The sequence below is a fragment of the Macaca thibetana genome, chromosome 7 (genome assembly GCF_024542745.1).
Source record: "Macaca thibetana thibetana isolate TM-01 chromosome 7, ASM2454274v1, whole genome shotgun sequence".
Classification (NCBI taxonomy): Eukaryota; Metazoa; Chordata; class Mammalia; order Primates; family Cercopithecidae; genus Macaca; species Macaca thibetana.
Window position 1 is genome coordinate 124186743 of NC_065584.1, and position 22676 is coordinate 124209418.

The following is a 22676-nucleotide window of genomic DNA, read 5'->3' on the forward strand; positions in this document are numbered from 1 at the left end:
CATCTGAGACCCTGTAGGAAGAGACAGGTTCCAACAGTATATCACTTGAGGGAGATAAAAAGGGGAGAAAATATAGCTCATACAACTTTTCTTGATTTCAGAAACTGCTTTTCATTTTTTTATTAAAATGTTATTCTTCAAAGAGTATAGAAATACACCTGGCAATGACCTGTTAGAAGTCAGCCATCTGCTTCCAACATACATAAGAAACATACCCAACCAGATTCTGCCTCATCAAAATTTATTAAGTTGTACATATACAGTATATTATCAGAACAACACCAAAGTGGCTACACTTGACAGAGTCTCCTAAAGTGGACACAATTTTCCTAGAGATTATTATTCCCCTTGATAAAAGTTGTAATGATTGTGAAAGTTTTGAAAGATAAGCTTGAAGGGCCACAGCGCTCACTATCAGGGCAAGGAGCTATAGATGCCATGCACACAGGGCCCGGGAGGCAGTGGAGTCGTGGGAGGGTGTGGCAGCCCCGTTTCTGCTGTGAGCAAACAGTGTTATGAGGAGACCAACACAAAGAGGAAGGTGCTTCCTCTCCAGGGGCAGGGTCTTTGGGTTAACGTTCAGGAAACACAAGACACCACACCCAAGAGAAGTAAGGAAAACAAAACTCCCTACAGGGTCTAGGCTCCCTCCAAGAGACAGGGCCAGTGTGGTCAAAAGAGGGGACGAATGGAGATGCGGAAGTTTCCACTTCCCTTCAAGCTTGCTCAAGGCACCAGACTAGCTCCCCTAAGTACCAAGAGCAAGAACAAAACACCCTAGAGAAAAGGGCAGAGCTGGCACTTGGTTTGTCCTCACTAACAGGGAAGTGTTATCGGCGGTTCTAATTCAACCCGGTGAAATCCACCCCAGAGGGGTCCCAAATTGCTTGTGAGGCTGATGAGTTGAGGACACTGCCCTCCCTCTTCTACCCACTCTGGCTCCTACAAAGACAGGGAAGGAGGAAGTGAAGAGCTCATCTGGGCCAGATGTTGCCTTGGCACTCTACAATGACTATTTCTCCCTGTTCTGTTCCTCCTCTGTGTCCAAAATTAAGAGAGAACCACAGTTGTACAAACAGACTGAAAAGGAGACTGGCCATACCTGAGTTCTGGAGTCTTCCTCGGAAGGAAACCATCTTTGTCAGATTCTTGCCAACCTTTCGGGCAGAATCACCTTTCCAAATCAGGTCTTTTCAGTTTGATGTTTCCAAAGAACCCAGCTTACACTAACTCTCCATTTAAAAAATACCTTTTAATTCCGAAAGTTTGCAGAAGATGATTTTTTCAATACACTTGACTCATACTGGTTGTTACGTAGCACCCTTCATGCGAGATCATAGGGAAGAGAAAAAAACTACAGCGCTAGAGGCATCTCTCAGGCATCTCCCCCTGTAAGCTTCTCTCTCATTTGTTGAGAAAACACAATTTAAGGTGAAACACATAGTGAAGACTTTTCAGTGTTTTCCAACCACCACTGACCCTGACCGGAGGGGGCAGGTGGATCTCTCTGAGGCGTTGGTGGTGCCAAGGGAAAATCAGAATTATCAAGGATGAAATATCTCCCTTACTCCTGGCCACATCTATTGTCATGTCTACCATAGGTGTGGAATCGTCATCCCTCACCTACATCCCAATGAAAGGGATGAAGGGTATCAGGAGAAACAGTTGAGTCATATGACTCGGGCTTCCAGAGAAATGGTGTAAGATGCCAAATCCCTATCTTCTCAATAGAAAATGTTTTACATGTTTAAGTTAATCAAACAGGCATTTTCTCTGGGGCCACCCTGCTCCATCATGATCTTGGAATTCCCTTAGAGTGTTCCTGCTCCCTGGGAGCTCTGAAAGTCTTCTCTCCGTGTGTTCTCTGCGGAGCCCAGGGAAGCGAGGCATCCCCAGAAAGTGTACACGGAATACCCGCCTCAAGACCCATTTGAAACTGCCCAGCTCTTGTCCCCACAGAGAATAATGTGGACTTCACTAAGGACACGGACCACTGAGATGGATATGTATACTCCCTCAATAAAGAGGACACTGGATTTTATGTAGATTTCCCTATCATTCAAAAGCATCTGGCCCATATTGCAGGAATCAACTCATACTGAGTTGCAAGGAGATCATACAATCATATGGCCACAGTATTCCCACACTCTGGTGGGATATGGAAGCTCCCCATTGCTTCCAAGACCATCCTTGCTAGGAATCCACCTTTGGAAAAATGCTCACTTTATTGTTCCTGCTCATCTTCCGCTCCACCCTGCCAACTTTGGGCACCTTTGTCTGGATCAGCTCTTCTGGGGTGTTACCCAAGGGGGGAAGCAGCCGCTTCTTGCTGTTTCGGGTCTCTGAGAGCCACTGAGGAGGCAATTCAAAAGGCCCAAAGCCAAACTGCAGGGAATACTTATCAGGGAATGTTTCAGGTTCCACAGGGGCTGCTGGTGCCACCTGGGATATAGAGTCCACTGTGCCCAAGGGTGGGGCAGAGGGCACAAACTGTGGCCCCTGCTCTCCCTCCAGGCAGGTGCTAAATATCTCCTTGGCCTGGAAGTCAGCTGAGCCAATGTACTTGGCCTCACTCTCTTCCTCATCCTCTGTGGGCTTAAAGATCTGCTGCTGCCCAATGTGGAACATCTCCAGGAGCTGGCTGCCCGAGCGTATGCTGGGTTCCAGGCTGGCCTCAGCCACGCCGCTCCCTGTACTGACCACATTACGGCGACTGTACCGGTGGTGTAGTTGTACCAGGGTCCCTATCAAGCACTTGCGGACAGATTTGTTCACAGTAAGAAAGAGAACAGGGTTTGCCAGCAGGGAGACTTTGGGGAGCCAAATGGCAGTGAGCAGCAAGAAGACGGAAGTGTCGGGGACATTGAGCACGGTCTGGTAGACGACCAGGGTGGCATAGGGCACGCTACACAAGATGAAGACCATCACCATGGAGAGCAGGGTGGCATGCAGCTCGGCCTCCCGCTGGGAGGCATAGGGAATAGAGATGGTGTTCTGTGGGGTCCGGAGCGCTGCTATGATGACCTTCTTCTTCTGGCTGGCACTCAGGGCCCGTCGGATCAGTATCAAGAAGAGGAACACCACCGCCACAGGCACAATGACCGTGGTGATGTTATACACCAGAACGTACACGAGGTGGCCCAAGGAGTTGCTCCAGACTTCCGTGCAGGTGGACGTGGCATAGATGTCGGCCACATTGGTTACTGCAAACACAGGGACACTGGCCACCACTGCATGGGCCCAGATGTACATCACCAGTTCACGGGACTTGGCATCAGATATTTTCCTCTCCAGTGGATAGAGGACTGAGTAGTACCTGCAAGATACACAAACAAAATTAATTCCACAGAAGACACTTCTTAAATTAGCGGAATCTATATCACCAAAAGCAGGTGAGAGGGAAGAAAGGTCAAGTTCTTTTATTCAGCCTAAGATAAAGAAACACTGAGGGAATCCCAGAAGCCAGACCTTAAGTTTTGAGGACTTTGCTAGTACAATAAGAAGCGTCACTAGACGAAAAAACAGAAACCTTTCCAAAGCAGCAGAGGAAAGCCCTGTCCTCACCAGGCGTTACAGGAAAACAAGGAAACAATTTCAATTCATAGCTAGCTTTATCATTGTTGCTACCAGGATGAAATCTCAAAGAGTGCTCTCAATATAAAAGATTTCTCCATCTGCTATAAAGATATCTACTTTTCAATTTGAGGGTAAAGGGTAATTGGTAAAAAATTTTACGTGGGCTAAAGAAGCTTTAGGGCAATCTTCAAAGCTACCAACAGAAATCAGTTTGTCTACACACATATCTAAAGCAGACTAGCCACAGTCCAGATATCATTAGCAATTACAGCTGTTCAGGGCAGAAGAACCCAGGATGAAGAATGGATTCTGACAAGGTCCTTTCACAAAAATCAATTCAGCTGACAAGAGTTATGCCTGCTCAACAGTCATTGCTCCCACGACAATCACTCAGTAATCCTCAGGGCAATTAATAGGTCTAAAATGCCTGCACAATTAGATTTTTGTTAAAATCAGATGAGACATTGGTTTTCCTTCCAACCATTAATTTGATCGTCTGTAACCACCTAAACAGAATTCCAAAAGCACGCTGTTTCAGTATCACCAGAGATTTGAGGGAACCGAGTAACTCTTTGGACCCTAGAACCACATCTGTAGTAAAAGGGCTGCTACTAGCCCTCAGAGATATGGTCAGTTTCTTCACATTAGTTTGGCCATATCTGTGCAGTCAGTTAATGCTAGGGTTGACCTTACAACCTTAGTGACACCCATTCACTTATAGGGCAAGTAAGCAGGCAAGCCTTCCAATAACACGTACTTCTTTTTTTTTTTTTTTTTTTTTTTTTTTTTTTTTTTGAGATAGAGTCTCACTCTGTCGCCCAGGCTGGAGTGCAGTAGTGCAATCTAGGCTCATTGCAACCTTCGCCTCCTGGGTTCAAGCCATTCTCCTACTTCAGTCTCTCAAGCAGCTGGAATTACAGACATGCACTACCATGCCTGGCTAATTTTTATATTTTTAGTAGAGACGGAGTTTCGCCATGTTGGCCCAGTCTGGTCTCAAACTCCTGACCTCAGTTGATCCATCTGCCTCGGCCTCCCAAAGTGGTTGCATTACAGACGTGAGTCACTGTGCCCAGCCTCCTGTAACAGGTACTTCTGAGCACCACCTATGCACCAGGTCCTGTGCCTGGCACTGGGTTATAAGAATGAAAAGACACAGGAATGTCTCTAAACCCAATGGGGACAAAGATACACACACTAACAATTACGAACAAGGAGATGACAGCTCTACTAGCCGCAGGCACAAAGGAGGTACAGGTAGCGCCTAAAGCCACCTGGGAAAATAGCAAGAGAAGGAGACACTGCAGTGGAGTCTGGCAGGGGGACCAGCAGAAGAGGAACATTCCAGGCTGAGAGAGATAGGATGTAAACACAATAGTGACCACGGACAATCGGGGAAGGAGGGAGCATGGTAAGATGTGTTCTAGATTTCTTTCTGGGAGGAGGGAAAAAGAGAAAGAAGTACCTAAGTGATGCATGCTTTCACTTTTTTTTCTCTGAATATAGGTAGTTTTCTAAGGACGACTCAGTAAATATGTGATGGCCCCACCCCTACACATGAATACATGCTTAGGAGTTCACTGGCTCTGACTGCCAGTCCTACACATGAATACATGTCCTACACACCCCTACACGTGAATACATGTCCTACACACCCCTACACATGAATACATGTCCTACACACCCCTACACATGAATACATGCTTAGGAGTTCACTGGCTCTGACTGCCAGTCCTACACATGAATACATGTCCTACACACCCCTACACGTGAATACATGTCCTACACACCCCTACACATGAATACATGTCCTACACACCCCTACACATGAATACATGCTTAGGAGTTCACTGGCTCTGACTGCCAGTCCTACACATGAATACATGTCCTACACACCCCTACACGTGAATACATGCTTAGGAGTTCACTGGCTCTGACTGCCATTTGCTCACTGACATGTAACAAACCCAGGCTTCCATTAATTTCCAATCCTGTTATGTGTTGGGAAGCAGATTGCAACGTAAGCACACAGGCTCACTATAAATAATGTTCTTTTTTTTTTGAGATGGAGTCTGGCTCTGTTGCCCAGGCTGGAGTGTGTACACCTCTAAACGGTGAAGCAAGAAGTGTAGATGACCTCCCGATTAAACTGCTGACTTAGTGCCATGAAACAAATAGTTATGAAGGAAGTGAGAGAAAAGACTGTCTTCTCTTCTTCAGGTGTACATGCAGATGCTTGCGAGTAATTTGCATCTGTGAATAACAAAATAGGAATTTATCAGCCCTGTTTTCCTACTAAAAGGACTTGTTTTACTTTTTAAAATTATGGTAAAATTACAATAGCTTTTCTGCTGGAAAGAAAATGAGAATTTCTTACTGTTTTCGTATTTCTTTGTTTAAGACCAAGGCCCCAGAAATAACCCACAGGGATTATTGCACTACTTCCAGGTGTAACAGCAAACTGTTCAGAATAACGTATTCTCCTTCTTGTTGAGTCTTATTTAAAAAAAGAAAACCTTTCAGGATTCACAGCAGCATTACTCACAATATCCAAAAAGTAGAAACAACCTAAATATCCACCAACTCGTAAATGGAAAAACAGATTCGGTATACTCCTAAAATTGAATGAATATATTATTTGGCCATGAAAATGAATGAAGTACTGATACATTCTATAACACGAACTTTGAAAACATGCTGAGTGAAAGAAGCCAGACACAAAAGAACACACATTGTACGATTCCACTTACATGTAATGTCCAATAACGTAAACATACAGAAAAAGAAAGTAGACTCATGGCTGCTATGGTCTGGGCACAAGGAGTGACTGTAAGTAAATGGGCACAAGTTTCTTTGTGAGTTAATGGAAATATGTTAAAATTATATTGTGACGGTGGCTGTACAACTCTATAAATATACTAAAATTCATTGACTTGTATACTTTAAATAGGTGAATTTTATCATATGTAAATTATATCTCAGTCCAGAATATCAAACTGAAGACTTAAGACTTTACCAGAGCAGGTAGTACCGGGGGAATTCAGCAGGACACTGAACACAAAATGGTTCGACATAAAAGGCATTGGCGTACCCACCAGAAGCACTCTTGAGAAAGGACTCTGACTTCACTCTTATATTCGAGTCCTGTGCAATGGCACTTTCCAGATATTCAAAAAGCAATGGAAGAGACATGCAACGTCACCATAAAGCAGGTGTGGCAAATTGGCATCTCAGGGCATACGTTCACCTTGCTAAAGGGATTCGGATGACCCACATAATACTTTTTGAAAAAATATTAATTGCCAACATTTTAAATTATGGAATTCTAGATTTTTTTATTCCTCTTCTGAAAGAATAGAAAAGTCCTGCCCACTGAATCTAGATTCCTACAAAGCAATTATTAGCTGCAACTGCTGAGCGGCTGATCCCCATGAACGGAAATGTGGACACACTCTTCACAGGCCACAACTGCAACCTGGCCTGTTATGGCTTGACTTGTCACCTGCCTTGTTTGGCTCCATGGATGGTGAGATTCCAGTCCCTTCTAAAGAGCTGTAGCTGCTCCTGGCAAGATTTGATGGTAACATGATTGCAGAAATATATCTAAGGAAGAATGTGCCATCAGAAGGGAAGCCTGAGAAAGAGAGGCAAATATTGGTGCAGCCCATCCTAACACAGGCCATAAATAATTCGCTTAATTCTTTCTACTGCTCTGGAATCTGAGGCTCAGAAAGTTTAAGCAACTTTACCCAAAGCCACTCAGCTAGAAACCTATGTAGGCAGGACTCAAAGTCAGGCTTCTATTCCAACATCCATTCTCTTAACCACAACGGCAATGACTTCTCCCAGTATGCTGGGGGCTTCATGTAACTCTGTGTCCCTCCATGCAGACAGCATCAGGCAGCTGAAGAAATCAGGGTCCCTGGCCTGAGAGGCTGAAATGACTCTACAGGTGAGTTATACAATCAATACCCTCACAGGTCATTAAGGTATTATGTTTTGAATGGACAAAGAGTTCTAAATTTTCACATTAATCTAAAATGTAGTTAAATTTTAACATAGGGCATAAAATCAGAACAGCCAGAACATTCCCTTCAGCAATGTTTCCTCTCTGTTAATCTTGAAATCAAAAGTACTCATGGATATAAAATACTTTTCAATTTTTGCTTGCTTACTTAATTCAATTCTCTAGAATATATTATCTAAACTGTATTCATGAAGCACTAGCTAGAAAAGAAAAAGGCAGGAATTTGCTGATTATGAGATCTTTACACAATTTTCATAAAATTGATCAAATTATGTAGAATTGCAGTAACTGAGAGGTAAGGTTCACTTCCAAATGAACATCCTTTTAAAGAGGATGTGAAGAGAAAGCAATCACCACTGCAATATGAAGCCTTGGAAATCAATCCTCCAGAGGAATTCTGGTGTTACCTGGCCAGATCCAATCATTTGTTAAATGATTGGACCATCTAATCATTTGTTAAATAACCACTGAATCATTCCCTTTTTCTTTCAGAGATGTTCCATACTGCATCAAAAAGCCCTCGTTGCAGAGTTACCGATCAGATGAAAAATCTACTGCAAATTACAACACAAATACCACCAACTGCAACCACGCTGAAGTGACACCGTGATCTAGCAGCTCCGCCCCAGCATCCTCACCATGGAACTCCCACCCCCAGGTCTTCTCTCAATGGTTCTGTTTTCCCTGGCTGTTGCTAAATCAACCTGTCCTTTGTGAGGCATCTGTTTTGGACATTTATTCTCTTTCTGTTCATCACAAGCAGACTAAAAAGCAGTACACGGAACACTGACTACTCATTTGCCTCATGATGCTAATTTTTTAATACAACTCAAAAGAAAGTTAGCTCCTGGCTACCTGATCTTACCTGTCCAAAGCAATAGCAGGGAAGCTGAGGATGGTCACAGAACAGAAGACTTTGTGCAAAAATTTGACGACCTTGCAGAAGAGCATGGTGTAGATCCACCAGCAACAGTGAGGACTGGTGCTGAGGATGATGTCGAAGGGCACACAGACCAGGCTGGCACAAATCCCCGAGCAGGCCAGGTTTTTAATGAACCTGTTGGTGACAGATTTGAACACGGTTGTGCGGCAAGTTGACCATAACACCATGAAGTTTCCTGGCCAGATATGAAAGAAAATAAAATAATTTAAATAAAAATTTAAAAACCATAAAAAGGAAAAAAATACAGGTTAAAAAATGTAAAAAAAAAAAACCACATTTGAGAGTTGATTTCAAAAGATTTAATTTAAATCCTATTACAATTTAAATTTAACATATTATATGATATATTATGTCAATTAGGTGACATTATTAAATCACTTACATATCAATAAGTCTAGAAAAAATTTTAGTGGTGAGATTCTCTATTTACTTTTGGGCAAAATAGTATTATAACAATAGCTTAGTCTCATCAGCATATAAACAATTTGTTAGTTATTACTTAATCCCAGGCAGTCTGCTCTTATCACGTTTTCCAATGACCTCCACGTTGCCAAACTCTGCAATAGAAATACAGTGCAAGCCACACATGTCATCTTAAATTTCTGGTAGCCACGTTTTAAAATAGTAAAGAGAAGCAGGTGAAATTTTAATATTTTTTATTCAACCCAACAGATCCTAAATATTTCAACATATGATTACTTTAAAATTAATATTTTGCATTCTTGTTTTTATACTAAGTCTTCAAAATCCAGTGTGCATTTTATTTTACACTGACAGCACATCTCAGTTTGCACTAGTCACCTTTCAATAGCCACAGGCAGCTCGTGACCACCATACTGGACAGTACCATTCTAGACGTCAGCAGCGGTGATGCAACCAACCATCTCTCTTTGAGCATTGTCCTCTGCGGCTTCCACAGGCCTACAACCTCCTGGCTTTCCTTCCACCCTCCCACTTCCGCCTATCCTTGGCTGCTGCAAGTCTACTCTTACCAGGTTTTGCAGAAGAGCATGGTACAGCTCTGCCCCCTCTATCCTCTCTCAGTAGCCTCTCCCTACGTTAGACTACCCATTCTGGTAATTTTCCATCAAAATGCTAATGACTCCCAAATTCAGGTCCTAAAGTAGGCGTTTCCTCTCAGCTGTAGACTCCTTTTTCCAGATAAACTTCTGATACCCCTCTCAATCCCCACCATGTTCCTCAAGGGACTCTGATGCCTACTCTGATGCCTACTGCCTAATCTCATACCTTCCTTCCCCTGGCTTGCTGGGCTCCTGCCACTCCAGCTTTTGATCCATTCCTGAAACACATCAGGGCTAATCCTGCCTCAGTGCCTTTGTACATGTTTTTTTATACTGCTTGGGATGTTGTTCATATGGCTGATTACTTTAAATCCCAGTCTTAGTTTAAATGCTGCCTTGTCAGAAAAGCCTTCTCTAACCATCATTTTATTTTAAACACTAACTGCTCCTGCCTCCATTATGCTCCATTATCATATCCCATTGCATCTTTCATAGTTCTCATCACAATTATTCATTTGTTGACTTGTTATCTCTCCATTTCATGAAGAAAAACTGTATCAATCTTGTTCACTGTTATAACTCCATGCCTAGCTCAGTATCTGGCACAGAGTAGGCGTTCGATAAATATTTGCTGAAGAAATGAATTTGTAAAATAAGCAGACACACAGTAATCAAAATCCCTGTGGTAAGAGAACGTCTTTTGTAGTATGTATGTCATGTAAAGATACTCTAAGTCAGCAAGCAGTTCCCAAATCTCGCCATACATCGGAATGACTGTACCAGATACAAGTGCATAAATATGGCACTGGGAACCTGCAACTGTAACGAGCACATTGGTCCAGCTGGCCCCCAGACTACAGTTGCTTTTAAACCACTTTTAGACAGAGTCCACAGCCCCATGCCCAGACTCTCACAGGGAACCAGGCCTCAGGTGTGCAGGCCTGCCTGCCGAGGGGTTATATTAGCATTTACATGCTCATGAATGAGGAAAGTTGTTTTCATGCTGTTATTTCTTTAAAACCAGAGACTGCTATAATCACATTTTATTTCTATCTATTTATATGCCTCTAGGCAGCATCCAGAGCCTAATCTCTTCTGCTATTAACAACCTGAGGCTAAAGAATCCTGTGTTCTTTCCATTCTCTAAACCTCTCCTCTCGTTCTCTCTCCTCATTTAAAACTGACTCATTTGGTTCAAAGAACCTGAATTGGACCAATATGTCAGGAGAGAAGCACCCATACCCAATACCCAATTGGCTACGCATTTAAAAATAAATATGTGTGTGTGTGTGCTTGTGTGTGCACGTGCATGCCCACACAGCAACACAGCAAGATAACTATATGATTATTTAACCTCATTAGCACTTCAGATTCTCCTTCGTTTTACAAGGCATACCAAGTAAGGATAATTCAGTATATATTTAAGTAACAAAAGTTTCAACCTCCATATACTTTTTATTTTAGAGGTCACATTGTAAGTCACCTAATCTCCCCTAGAAATGATCTAAGTTCTGGAACCATTCCAATTGCTTATGTATTCCCATTATACTTTCTAATGTTGAATTCCATGACAATACCCAATGCCGTAGCTATGGACACAGCAACACAATTAGGATATACTCACAGCCCATACAACCAAAAAGGAAATAAGAGGTAGAGAGTGGTGACATTGGTACAAGTCTGCCCTCCCTGGGACTGCTGTAACTCTGTCATTCCTCAAGAAAAATAACTAATGGATACTAGGCTTAAGACTTCAGTGATGAAATAATCTGTACAACAAACCCCCATGACACATATGTACCTATGTAACAAACCTGCACATCCTGCACATGTAGCCCTGAACTTAAAATAAAAGTTAAAAAATGCAAATTAAGATTTCTCTTTCTGTAGTATACATAATAGTCAAAGAGAGTGGATTTGGAAGCCAAAACATGTGAATTAACCACAACTCTGACAAACCGTGCTTGATTGATAATGAAGAACCTTTTTCCAACTAAATTTTGCCTCTGCAAAATTTTAGCTTTGGTTGTCCTTTTCAACTGGTTTATTGGCTTTGCATCTTTGAGAGCAACAATTCTGGCCTTTTAAAGAGACTAGCAACTAAAATGAAAAAGATACTCCAAAAGAGCATTGGGAAATCGTGTGCATCTGAGAATCCTCCTGGCAAAAAAGACATATTACCCCTTTGAAAACTACCAGCTTCCCCAGACTTAAAGCAGTAAAAGATCCATGGCCATGCTTTTACAGAAAGATAACACACCACCCAGAATATTCTAAAAACTAGAACTTGAAAAAAGCTAATGCAAACTGGAGGTGATATTAAATTACAAGGAAAAGTCTATGACAGACTGTGCCAAGAGAGAGGCCAAAGTGGATCCACAAGGGTCAGAAAGCCTACAAAGGAACTTTTACACTCAGTATACACCTTGTGATGCAAGAGGGAAGTTTAAACAAGTAACAGTAACCCCATAATAGAAGAAACAACCAGGCGACAACTACTTTGTGTTACTGGATTTTTTAATGCCTTCTTTGCTTCAGTTTGCAGTCCAAAATGAAACCAAGAAGAGTCTCTTGGGTTAAAAGAACTGTGTGAAGGGCATATTAGGAAAGGCTTTTAATTAATATGCCAGGTAACAACAGGAATGACTTTTAACCTAACTATGCATTTATATATAAATTAGCTTTCTTATATAGAACATACAGTTGGCTCTTGCTTTTTATTATTATTATTTTTTATTATACTTTAAGTTCTAGGGTACATGTGCACAACCTGCAGGTTTGTTACATATGTATACATGTGCCATGTTGGTTTGCTGCACCCATTAACTAGTCATTTACATTAGGTATATCTCCTAATGCTGTCCCTCTCCTCCTCCCTCCACCCCATGACAGGCCCTGGTGTGTGATGTTCCCCACCCTGTGTCCAAGTGATCTCATTGTTCAGTTCCCACCTATGAGGACATGTGGTGTTTGGTTTTCTGTCCTTGCGATAGTTTGCTCAGAATGATGGTTTCCAGCTTCATCCATGTCCCTACAAAGGACATGAACTCATCCTTTTTTATGGCTGCATAGTATTCCATGATGTATATGTGCCACATTTTCTTATTCCAGTCTATCATTGATGGACATTTGGGTTGGTTCCAGGTCTTTGCTATTGTGAATAGGGCCGCAATAAACATACATGTGCATGTGTCTTTATAGCAGCATGATTTATAATCCTTTGGGTATATACCCAGTAATGGGTTGGCTGGGTCAAATGGTATTTCTAGTTCTAGATCCTTGAGGAATCGCCACACTGTCTTCCACAATGGTTGAACTAGTTTACAGTCCCACCAACAGTGTAAAAGTGTTCCTATTTCTCCACATCCTCTCCAGCACCTGCTGTTTCCCAACTTTTTAATGATTGCCATTCTAACTGGTGTGAGATGGTATCTCATTGTGGTTTTGATTTGCATTTCTCTGACAGTGAGTGATGATGAGCATTTTTTCATGTGTCTGTTGGCTGCATAAATGTCTTCTTTTGAAAAGTGTCTGTTCATATCCTTTGCCCACTTTTTGATGGGTTGGTTTGTTTTTATCTTGTAAATTTATTTGAGTTCTTTATAGATTCTGGATATTAGCCCTTTGTCAGATGAGTGGATTGCAAAAATTTTCTCCCATTCTGTAGGTTGCCTGCTCACTCTGATGGTAGTTTCTTTTGCTGTGCAGAAGCTCTTTAGTTTAATTAGATCCCATTTTTCTTTTTTTTTTTTTTTTTTTTTTTTTTTTTTTTTTTTTTTTTTTTTTTTTTGAGACGGAGTCTCGCTCTGTCACCCAGGCTGGAGTGCAGTGGCCGGATCTCAGCTCACTGCAAGCTCCGCCTCCCGGGTTTACGCCATTCTCCTGCCTCAGCCTCCCGAGTAGCTGGGACTACAAGCGCCCGCCACCTCGCCCGGCTAGTTTTTTGTATTTTTTAGTAGAGACGGGGTTTCACCGTGTTAGCCAGGATGGTCTCGATCTCCTGACCTCGTGATCCGCCCGTCTCGGCCTCCCAAAGTGCTGGGATTACAGGCTTGAGCCACCGCGCCCGGCAGATCCCATTTTTCAATTTTGGCTTTTGTTGCCATTGCTTTTGGTGCTTTAGTCACGAAGTCCTTGCCCATGCCTATGTCCTGAATGGTATTGCCTAGGATTTCTTCTAGGGTTTTTATAGTTTTAGGTCTAACATTTAAGTCTTTAATCCATCTTGAATTAATTTTTGTATAAGGTGTAAGGAAGGGATCTAGTTTCAGCTCTCTACATATGGCTAGCCAGTTTTCCCAGCACTATTTATTAAATAGGGAATCCTTTCCCTATTTCTTGTTTTTGTCAGGTTTGTCAAAGATCAGATGGTTATAGATGTGTGGTATTATTTCTGAGGGCTCTGTTCCGTTCCATTGGTCTATATCTCGGTTTTGGTACCAGCACCATGCTGTTTTGGTTACTGTAGCCTTGTATAGTTTGAAGTCAGGTAGCGTGATGCTTCCAGCTTTGTTCTTTTGGCTTAGGATTGTCTTGGCAATGTGGGCTCTTTTATGGTTCCATATGAACTTTAAAGTAGTTTTTCCAATTCTGTGAAGAAAGTCATTGGTAGCTTGATGGGGATGAATTTGAATCTATAAATTACCTTGGCCAGTATGGCCATTTTCACGATATTGATTCTTCCTATCCATGAGCATGAAATGTTCTTCCATTTGTTTGTGTCGTCTTTTATTTCATTGAGCAGTGGTCTGTAGTTCTCCTTGAAGAGGTCCTTCACATCCCTTGTAAGTTGGATTCCTAGGTATTTTATTCTCTTTGAAGCAATTGTGAATGGGAGTTCACTCATGATTTGGCTCTCTGTCTGTTCCTGGTGTATAGGAATGCTTGTGATTTTGCACATTGATTTTGTATCCTGAGACTTCGCTGAAGTTGCTTATTAGCTTAAGGAGATTTTGGGCTGAGATGATGGGGTTTTCCAAATATACAATCATGTCATCTGCAAACAGGGACAATTTGACTTACTCTTTTCCTAACTGAATACATTTATTTCTTTCTTCTGCCTGATTGCCCTGGCCAGAACTTCCAACACTATGTTGCATAGGAGTGGTGAGAGAGGGCATCCCTGTCTTGTGCCAGATTTCAAAGGGAATGCTTCCAGTTTTTGCCTATTCCGTGTGATATTGGCTGTGAGTTTGTCATAAATAGCTCCTATTATTTTGAGGTATGTCCCATCAATATGTAATTTATTGAGAGTTTTTAGCATGAAGGCTGTTGAATTTTGTCGAAGGCCTTTTTCTGCATCTATTGAGATAATCATGTGGTTTTTGTCTTCAGTTCTGTTTACATGCTGGATTACATTTATTGATTTGCGTATGTTGAACCAGCCTTGCATCCCAGGGATGAAGCCCACTTGATCATAGTGGATAAGCTTTTTGTATCACATCTGTTCTTTTTTCCTTTTTATCTTTCTGACTTAGGATTACAGGTTGAGTACCCCTTATCCAAAATGCATGGAATCAGAAGCGTTTCAAATTTCAAACTTTTTCAGATTTTGGAATATCTGCATTATATTTTCCAGTTGAGTATCTCAAATCCAAAAATCCAAAATCCAAAATCCAAAATGCTTCAATGAGCATTTCATTTGAGCATCAAGTTGGTGCTCAAAAAGTTTCGGATTTTGGGCTGGGTGTAGTGGCTCACGCCTGTAATCCCAGCATTTTGGGAGACCAAGGTAGGCGGATCACGAGGTCAAGAGATTGAGACCATCTTGTCCAACATGATGAAACCCCGTCTCTACTAAAAATATAAAAATTAGCTAGGCATGGTGGCGTGTGCCTGTAGTCCCAGCTACTCGTGAGGCTGAGGCAGGAGAATCACTTGAACCTGGGAAGCAGAGGTTGCAGTGAGCCAAGATTGCGCCACTGCACTCCAGCCTGGTGATAGAGTGAGACTCCATTTCACACACAAAAAAAAATTTCAGATTTTGGAGCATTTCAGTTTTGTATTTTCAGATTTAGGATGCTCACAGTGTGACTAAATATTTTTTATGATTCCATTTTATCTCCACTGTTCGCTTATTATTTATACTTCTTTTAAACTGTTTTAGTGGTTGCCCTATATTTACAACATACATCATGAATTATCGTCTACATTCAAATACTGTTATACTGCTTTACATGTAATATATGAATCTTATAACAGTATTGTAATGGTTAATACTGAATGTGAACTTGACTGGATTGAAGGATGCAAAGTGCTGGTTTTGGGTGTGTCTGTGAGGGTGCTGCCAACAGAGATTCACATTTGAGTCAGTGGACTGGGAAAGGTAGACCCACCCTCAATCTGGGTGGGCACAATCTAATCAGCTGCCAGCATGGTAAGAATAAAAGCAAGCAGAAAAACGTGGAACGACTAGACTGGCTAAGTCTTCTGGCCTCCATCTTTCTCCTGTGCTGGATGCTTCCTGCCCTCAAATATCAGAATCCACGTTCTTCAGCTTTTGGACTCTTGGACTTACACCAGTGATTTGCCAGGGGCTCTTGGACCTTTGGCTACAGACTGAAGGTTGCACTACTGGCTTCCCTACTTTTGAGGTTTTGGGACTTGAACTGGCTTCCTGGCTCCTCAGCTTAACAGACAGCCTATTGTGGGACTTCACTTTGTGATTGTGTGAGTCAATTCTTCTAATAAACTCACCTTCATATATGTATCTATCCTATTAGTTCTGTCCCACTAGAGAACCCTGACTAATACAAGTATATTCCTAATTCCTCTCTTCTAAGCTTTGTTTTTTTTTTGAGATGGGGTTTTGCTCTGTTGCCCAGTCTGGAATGCAGTGGCATGATCCCAGCTGACTGCAACCTCCGCTACCCACAGGCTCAAGTGATCCTCCTGCCTCAGCCTCCCAAGTGGCTGGGACTACAGGTGCATACCACCATGCCTGGCTAATTTCTGTAGAGACAGGGTCTTACTATGTTGCCCAGGCTTGTCTTGAACTCCTAGTCTTAAGTGATCAGCCTGCCTCCGCCTCCCAAAATGCTGGAATTACAGGCATGAGCCACCGTGCCTGGGCCTCTTCTCAGCTTCTTGAACTGATCTGACAATCTGTCTTTTAATTGGTATATTTAGAATACTTACATTTTTATTGTCATACATTTTATTTTTATATAAACTGTAATTCAACATACATTGCTACAATTTCTTCTGTCAGCAGTCATTTAACGTTTAGAGTAATTAAAAATAAGAAAAAGTCTTTTATAGTTACTTCCATTTCAATCATTTCTGGAGATCTTGATTTCTTTGTGTAGATAGAAGTTTCTGTCTGGTTTCATATTCCTCCAACTAAGGAATGTCCCTGAGCATTTCTTGTAGTACAGGTCTGCTGGTAATGAATTTCCTCTCTTTTTGGTTGTCTGAAAAATGTCTTTCTTTTTTCTTCATTTTTGAAAGAGTATTTTTGCTGAGGATAATTTTCTGAGTTGAGAGGGTTTCTTCCCCCAGCAGTTGAAAGATGTCACTCCATTGTCTTCTGGATTGCAGTTCCTGATAAGAAGTTTCCTGACTCTTACCTTTGCTTCTCTGTGTATAATGTGTCTTTTTTTTTTTTCTCTACCTTCCTTCAAGATTTTCTCTTTGGGCCGGTCGCGGTGGCTCAAGCCTGTAATCCCAGCACTTTGGGAGGCCGAGACGGGCGGATCACGAGGTCAGGAGTTCGAGACCATCCTGGCTAACACGGTGAAACCCCGTCTCTACTAAAAAATACAAAAAACTAGCCAGGCGAGGTGGCGGGCGCCTGTAGTCCCGGCTACTCGGGAGGCTGAGGCAGGAGAATGGCGTAAAAACCCGGGAGGCAGAGCTTGCAGTGAGCTGAGATCCGGCCACTGCACTCCAGCCTGGGCGACACAGCGAGACTCCGTCTCAAAAAAAAAAAAAAAAAAAAAAGATTTTCTCTTTGGTTTACAGCAGTTTAAATATCATGTGTCTAGGTAGTTAAATATGATGTGTCTAGGGGTGTGTGTGTGTATGCGTGCACGCACACATTGGTTAGGATTATGGTTTGATGTCTTTTATCATCATTTTAATAGCTACATAAAGGCAACAGTGCTTTCATGGTCATGCCCTAATTCATTTTATCTATTGTATATTGATGGTTTTTTAAAACTGTTTCCAATATTTCATTATTATACAACGCTGAGATCAACATCCTTATATGTATAATCTTTGGGAATTGAACTGAATACTTACTAGGGATAAATTACTAGAAGCAGAATTTCTGGGTTAAACAGCTTGCACATTGTTAATATATATTACCAAAGGACTCTCCACAAATGGCATGTGAGAAAGTTGGTTTCCCCAAATGCTCACTAAAAGTTCTGCAGCCTCACTAAAATGTTTGCAACTGTGCATGTTTCCTCTATCCTAGGATTTATGTCTTTCTAGTTCTAGAAAATTTTCATCCATTGCCTCTTTGAATTTTATCCTACCTCTTTCTCTTTATTCTCTTTTTCTGGATTTCTTGTTAGACTTATGTTAGACCTCATTCTATTGATTATATCTTAACCACTCATTCTTATTTTCCACCAATTCATCCTCTTCTGAAAACTGGGTGATATTTCTCAAGTTTACCTTCCATTTTTAATCCATTCTCTATTCATCTGGAAGTAATCATATCATCCCCTCTTTTATTTAAAATTTGTGTTTGCATCTACTTCAATTGGCCTGTTCTTTATTCCTAGTATTCAATTTTCTATGGCTTCCAGTCCTTCGTTAATCTGTAATCATTTTTAAATGCTTATGTTTTCTTTCAGATTATCCTGTTGTATCTAGTTCTAGAAGGATTAATTTTGCCATCTGTTGGGTCGGCTTGCTGTCCTTTCTGGTTTTTCTCAGATGGTTCCTAACATTCAATTATGAGCTCATAGTTTATGGGGGTTGTTTTTCTGTGGGAGGTTATACTACCTGGCTATAGAAGTGTTCTAAGTGGCTGGCCAAGCATACATTAGTACTTTGTTGCATTTTTGTGAGCAAATAAAAGACAAGATGGTTGACAGATCATTCTGAGAAAGGTTAAGTTTGTAGTGAAATTTTTATCCTAGGGAGATGCAGGATATTTTAATAACTAAGGACACAGATCCTGAAACCCAACTCCCAGACTCAGTACCAAGCTCTATCACTTACCAGCTATGTGATTATGGGTAAATTAACTTCTCTGTGCTTCAGTGTCATCATCTATAATGTGAATGTAATAACAAAGTCTATGTGCAAGAGGCATTGTGAGGGCTAAATTAGTCAATACAGTAATATATGTACAGTGCTTAGAACTGCTTCTTGTGAATAGTATGTGCTGTTTAAATGTTATACACTACTGTTACTATTATTTACATGAAGGTTTCAGAGGGAACCAAGAAAAGGTCTGAAAGAGAGAAAAAGAGAGAGGTTTGGCCAGAGGAAAAGGAACATGGAGCTGTGTGTAGAGGAGACAGAAGGGGAGAGCTCAGAAGGGAGACCGAGGGCCTTGGTTAGCAGCTAGGAATGTGACATGGTAGGACTGACTGGCCCCAGCTTCCAAATGGGACACTGAGGTCTCCCAAGGGAGAATCACCCAGGTTTGCCCTGTGAAGGCCCCTTGAGTGGTGCTCCTCGGGCAGAATCACATCAGATTGTCTCATGTGGTCAGAATGGGTGCCCCGGGACCATGGAGTTTGGGCGACTATGGCAAACTCAGTGCTCTTCTTCAGACCTGTAGACATAACTTGCCTCTCTCCTCCTTGCTGTCATCTGGATTCAGTGGCTTCACAAAAGCCTTTCTTTCTCTCTAGCAGAGAGGGCAGGAACCACTGTGAGGCCTGCTTTTCCAAGAATGTCCAACCTTGACTCAAAGCAAACATGAAACATCTCAGATTAAGGATATCCCTTCTCCAGATAGGTCCTGCTTCTAGTATCTATGAAGTCTACTATAAAACATTCAATATACCCCACAGATGATGTAAATTAATACAGCCATTATAATAAACACCAGGGAGGTTCCTCAAAAAAGTAACAAGAGAACTATCATATGATTCAGCAATCCCACTACTGGGTATATATCCAAAGGAAATGAAATCAGTATCTTAAAGAGATATCTGCACTCCCATGCCCATTGCAGCATCATTGCTGATCACCAAGATATGGAATCAACCTGTCTGTCTGTCAAAGGATGAATGGATAAATGGACGAATGGTATATATACACAACAGAATACTGCAGCCTTAAGAAAAGGAGGAAATCCTGTCATTTGCAATAACACAGATGAACCTGGAGGAGATTATATTATGTGAAATAAGCTAGGAACAGAAAGACAAAGACCACATGATCACATTTACATGTGAATTCTAAAACAGCCGGAATTATAGAAGCAGAGTGTAGAATGCGCTGCCAGTAGGACGAAGCATTGGGGAGATACTGGTCAAAGGACACAAACTTTCTGTTAGGAGAAATAAGTTCAAGAGGTCTACTGTACAACATGGTGACTACAGTAAGCAATATATTATACACTTAAAACTGCTTTAAAATGTAGATTTTAAGTGTTCTCAGCACAAATAAAAATGTGAGATAATGCACATGTCAATTACCTTGATTTAGCTACTCCACATTGTATACATATTTCAAAATACATGTTGTATAACACAGATATATACCATTTTTGTCAATGAAAAATATTTTTTAAAAGCAACAACAAAATAAAATGCCTCACAGAATTCTTGCAGCAGCACACAAACACGATACGCCTTAATAGAATGCCAATATGAATTTAAAACCACACAAGGTTACAAAAATCAAAAAAGATATCAATGACCTTGGCATTGTTTCATTAAGAAAAAGTAAAAATCTCAAAGTAATGATAACTGGCTGACAGTGTTTTAAACTCACTTAGCTAGACAGCTTGAAACAGCCATGAGATTATTTCATCATTATGAAAAGAGTTTTCTAAAATGTTATCTGACCAAGGATATATTACAAATAATAAAACAATGATTCTAACTATACTTGGTTACTTGTTTAATAAAAAACAACAACTAGCCAGGTGTGGTGGCTCACACCTGTAATCCCAGCACTTTGGGAAGCCAAGGCAGGAGGATTGCTTGAGGCCAGGAGTTCGAGACCCACGTGGTCAACATAGCAAGACCTCATCTCTACAAAAAATAAAAATAAAAAATAAGAGAGCTTAGCCTGGTGTGGTGGCATGCACCTGTAGTCCCAGCCTCTTAGGAGGCAGAGGCAGTAGGATCACCTGAGCCCAGGGGTTGGAGGCTACAGTGAGCTATGATCCCACCACTGGACTTCAGCCTTGATAAGAGAGCAGGATCCTGCCTAAAAAAAAAAAAAAAAAAAAAAAGCTTTGAAAAATATTAATCAATCCAAGACATGTTCCCAATAGGTAGCCAGCAAGCACCCTTGTGCATTTAGGCTCACAGGATGAGGAACTAAAATTTTTAACCAAGATGGAAAAAAACTATTCCATTTTTTGCCACCATAACTAGAAAGCAGTGAAAGCATTCCTGAATATCTGAGGGCATTGCTCTATTTTTTTAAGTATAATTCAAATGTAGTTTCACTATGACACTTATTTTTGAAAAGAGTTGGTTATGTATTCATTATTTGTAAATAAATAAATATTGCCAGAGAATATTCATTATTTGTGAGATTAACAAATTAAATCCATATTAAAGAATAGTAGAGGTACAAAAGTAACTTGATTGATTTCACTAAAGGCATTCAATGGTTCCCTACTGCCATTAAAGAAAAAAACAAGTTTAAACTTCTCAACATCATACAACACCCTTTAAGATATAACCCCTGGTTACCCGCACACCTACTAACTAACGTTGCAGCATTGTGATGGAATAGGATAACCCTGGAAATTTAAAGGTCAAATTCATGTTTTTCTCTGAGTCCTTAAAGCTGCTACCCAAGCAAAACCTCCAAAGAGAATGAGAAAGAGTAAGAGAGACAGCGAGGGAAAGACAAGATAGGAATACAGAACTCCTCAGTGTAGAGAAGTCAAATGATACCTGGAGAGTTCAAAACAAGGGACTGTGAAGCTCTATGGACCAGGAAGTATGATGGAGGGTGGGGAACCAACATTAAACAACTGAGTTTCAAAGTTCACACTTCCAAAGCAAATACTTATAAAAAGTTCTAAATAGCTCTAAAAAGGATTCTATCTTATTTTGATTTTTAACAATGTTGTTCTTGAAACTACGCAGATAACATTTTCTAAGTGACCAGAGAGTCAGTGCTGACTGGGTGATAAGAAATTTTTTTATTTCGGGATTTTTGCTACTGGTAGCAGAATTATGCTACTGGTACTGGTAGCAGAATTATGGCCAAAGAATGTAGGGGAAAATCAGCTTGCAGCCATAGGGCTATGCCTCGCGGTGTTCAGTACAATTTGCTCTACCTCCCAGTCTATAAAGGTTTGAGCCTCTTCCTCACTAAAGAAGTGTCAGTTTGCTGTAACTTATGATTAAACTAATACCTGCCCAACTCAGTTTAAGCTGATTGCTATTGGCATGAGAAAATCATGTTATTTTAGCTACAATTCATTTGATTCCAGAGGATTTTTTCTGAAATGATGCAGAAAGTTCAAACTAAGCAGGAGTTGAATTCACAGGAAGAAGCTATGTAGTAAGTTCATTAAAAGTCATGGTGAATATTAAACAATTACTTTGAATGAAAAGCATCTTAAGAAATATATATTCCCACTCTAACCATGGATGGTTTCTTCTCAGAATACTTGTTCTCAAAGAAGAATGCAGATAAAATATTAGCAAGATTCACTTTTGTAACTCTATATTACAAAATATATATAAAGATACTCCAACAATAGCCTCATCCAGTCAGCTCCTGTGAGGCCACACACAATGGATTTTAGGTGAGTCTATAATAAATGCACATATCTTTTAGCAAGAATGGTATCCCAAAGGGTAAGGCAAACTGTATAGCATGATCAAAACAAAACTATTTCAGCGACCACAGTCAAGTCTGCCCCATCCTTGGGGCTCTCTCATGGAATTCACAAAGCCCCTGAAATTAGTCATTCACGTCTTTCAACACACAGCAAGACAGA

General features: G+C 41.0%; 1 protein-coding gene across 1 annotated transcript in view; it reads right to left on the reverse strand.

Moving 5' to 3' along the window:
- Nucleotides 1-223: 223 nt before the first annotated feature.
- The window catches only part of GPR176 (G protein-coupled receptor 176), a 120155-nt gene continuing 97702 nt past the window's right edge, over nt 224-22676 (reverse strand). The window contains exons 2-3 of the mRNA XM_050800149.1: nt 8469-8721; nt 224-3316 (exon numbers count right to left, since the gene is read on the reverse strand). Of these exons, the coding sequence (XP_050656106.1) occupies nt 2194-3316; nt 8469-8721 (1376 nt within the window). The 3' untranslated portion in view covers nt 224-2193. The remainder of the gene's footprint in view (nt 3317-8468; nt 8722-22676) is intronic.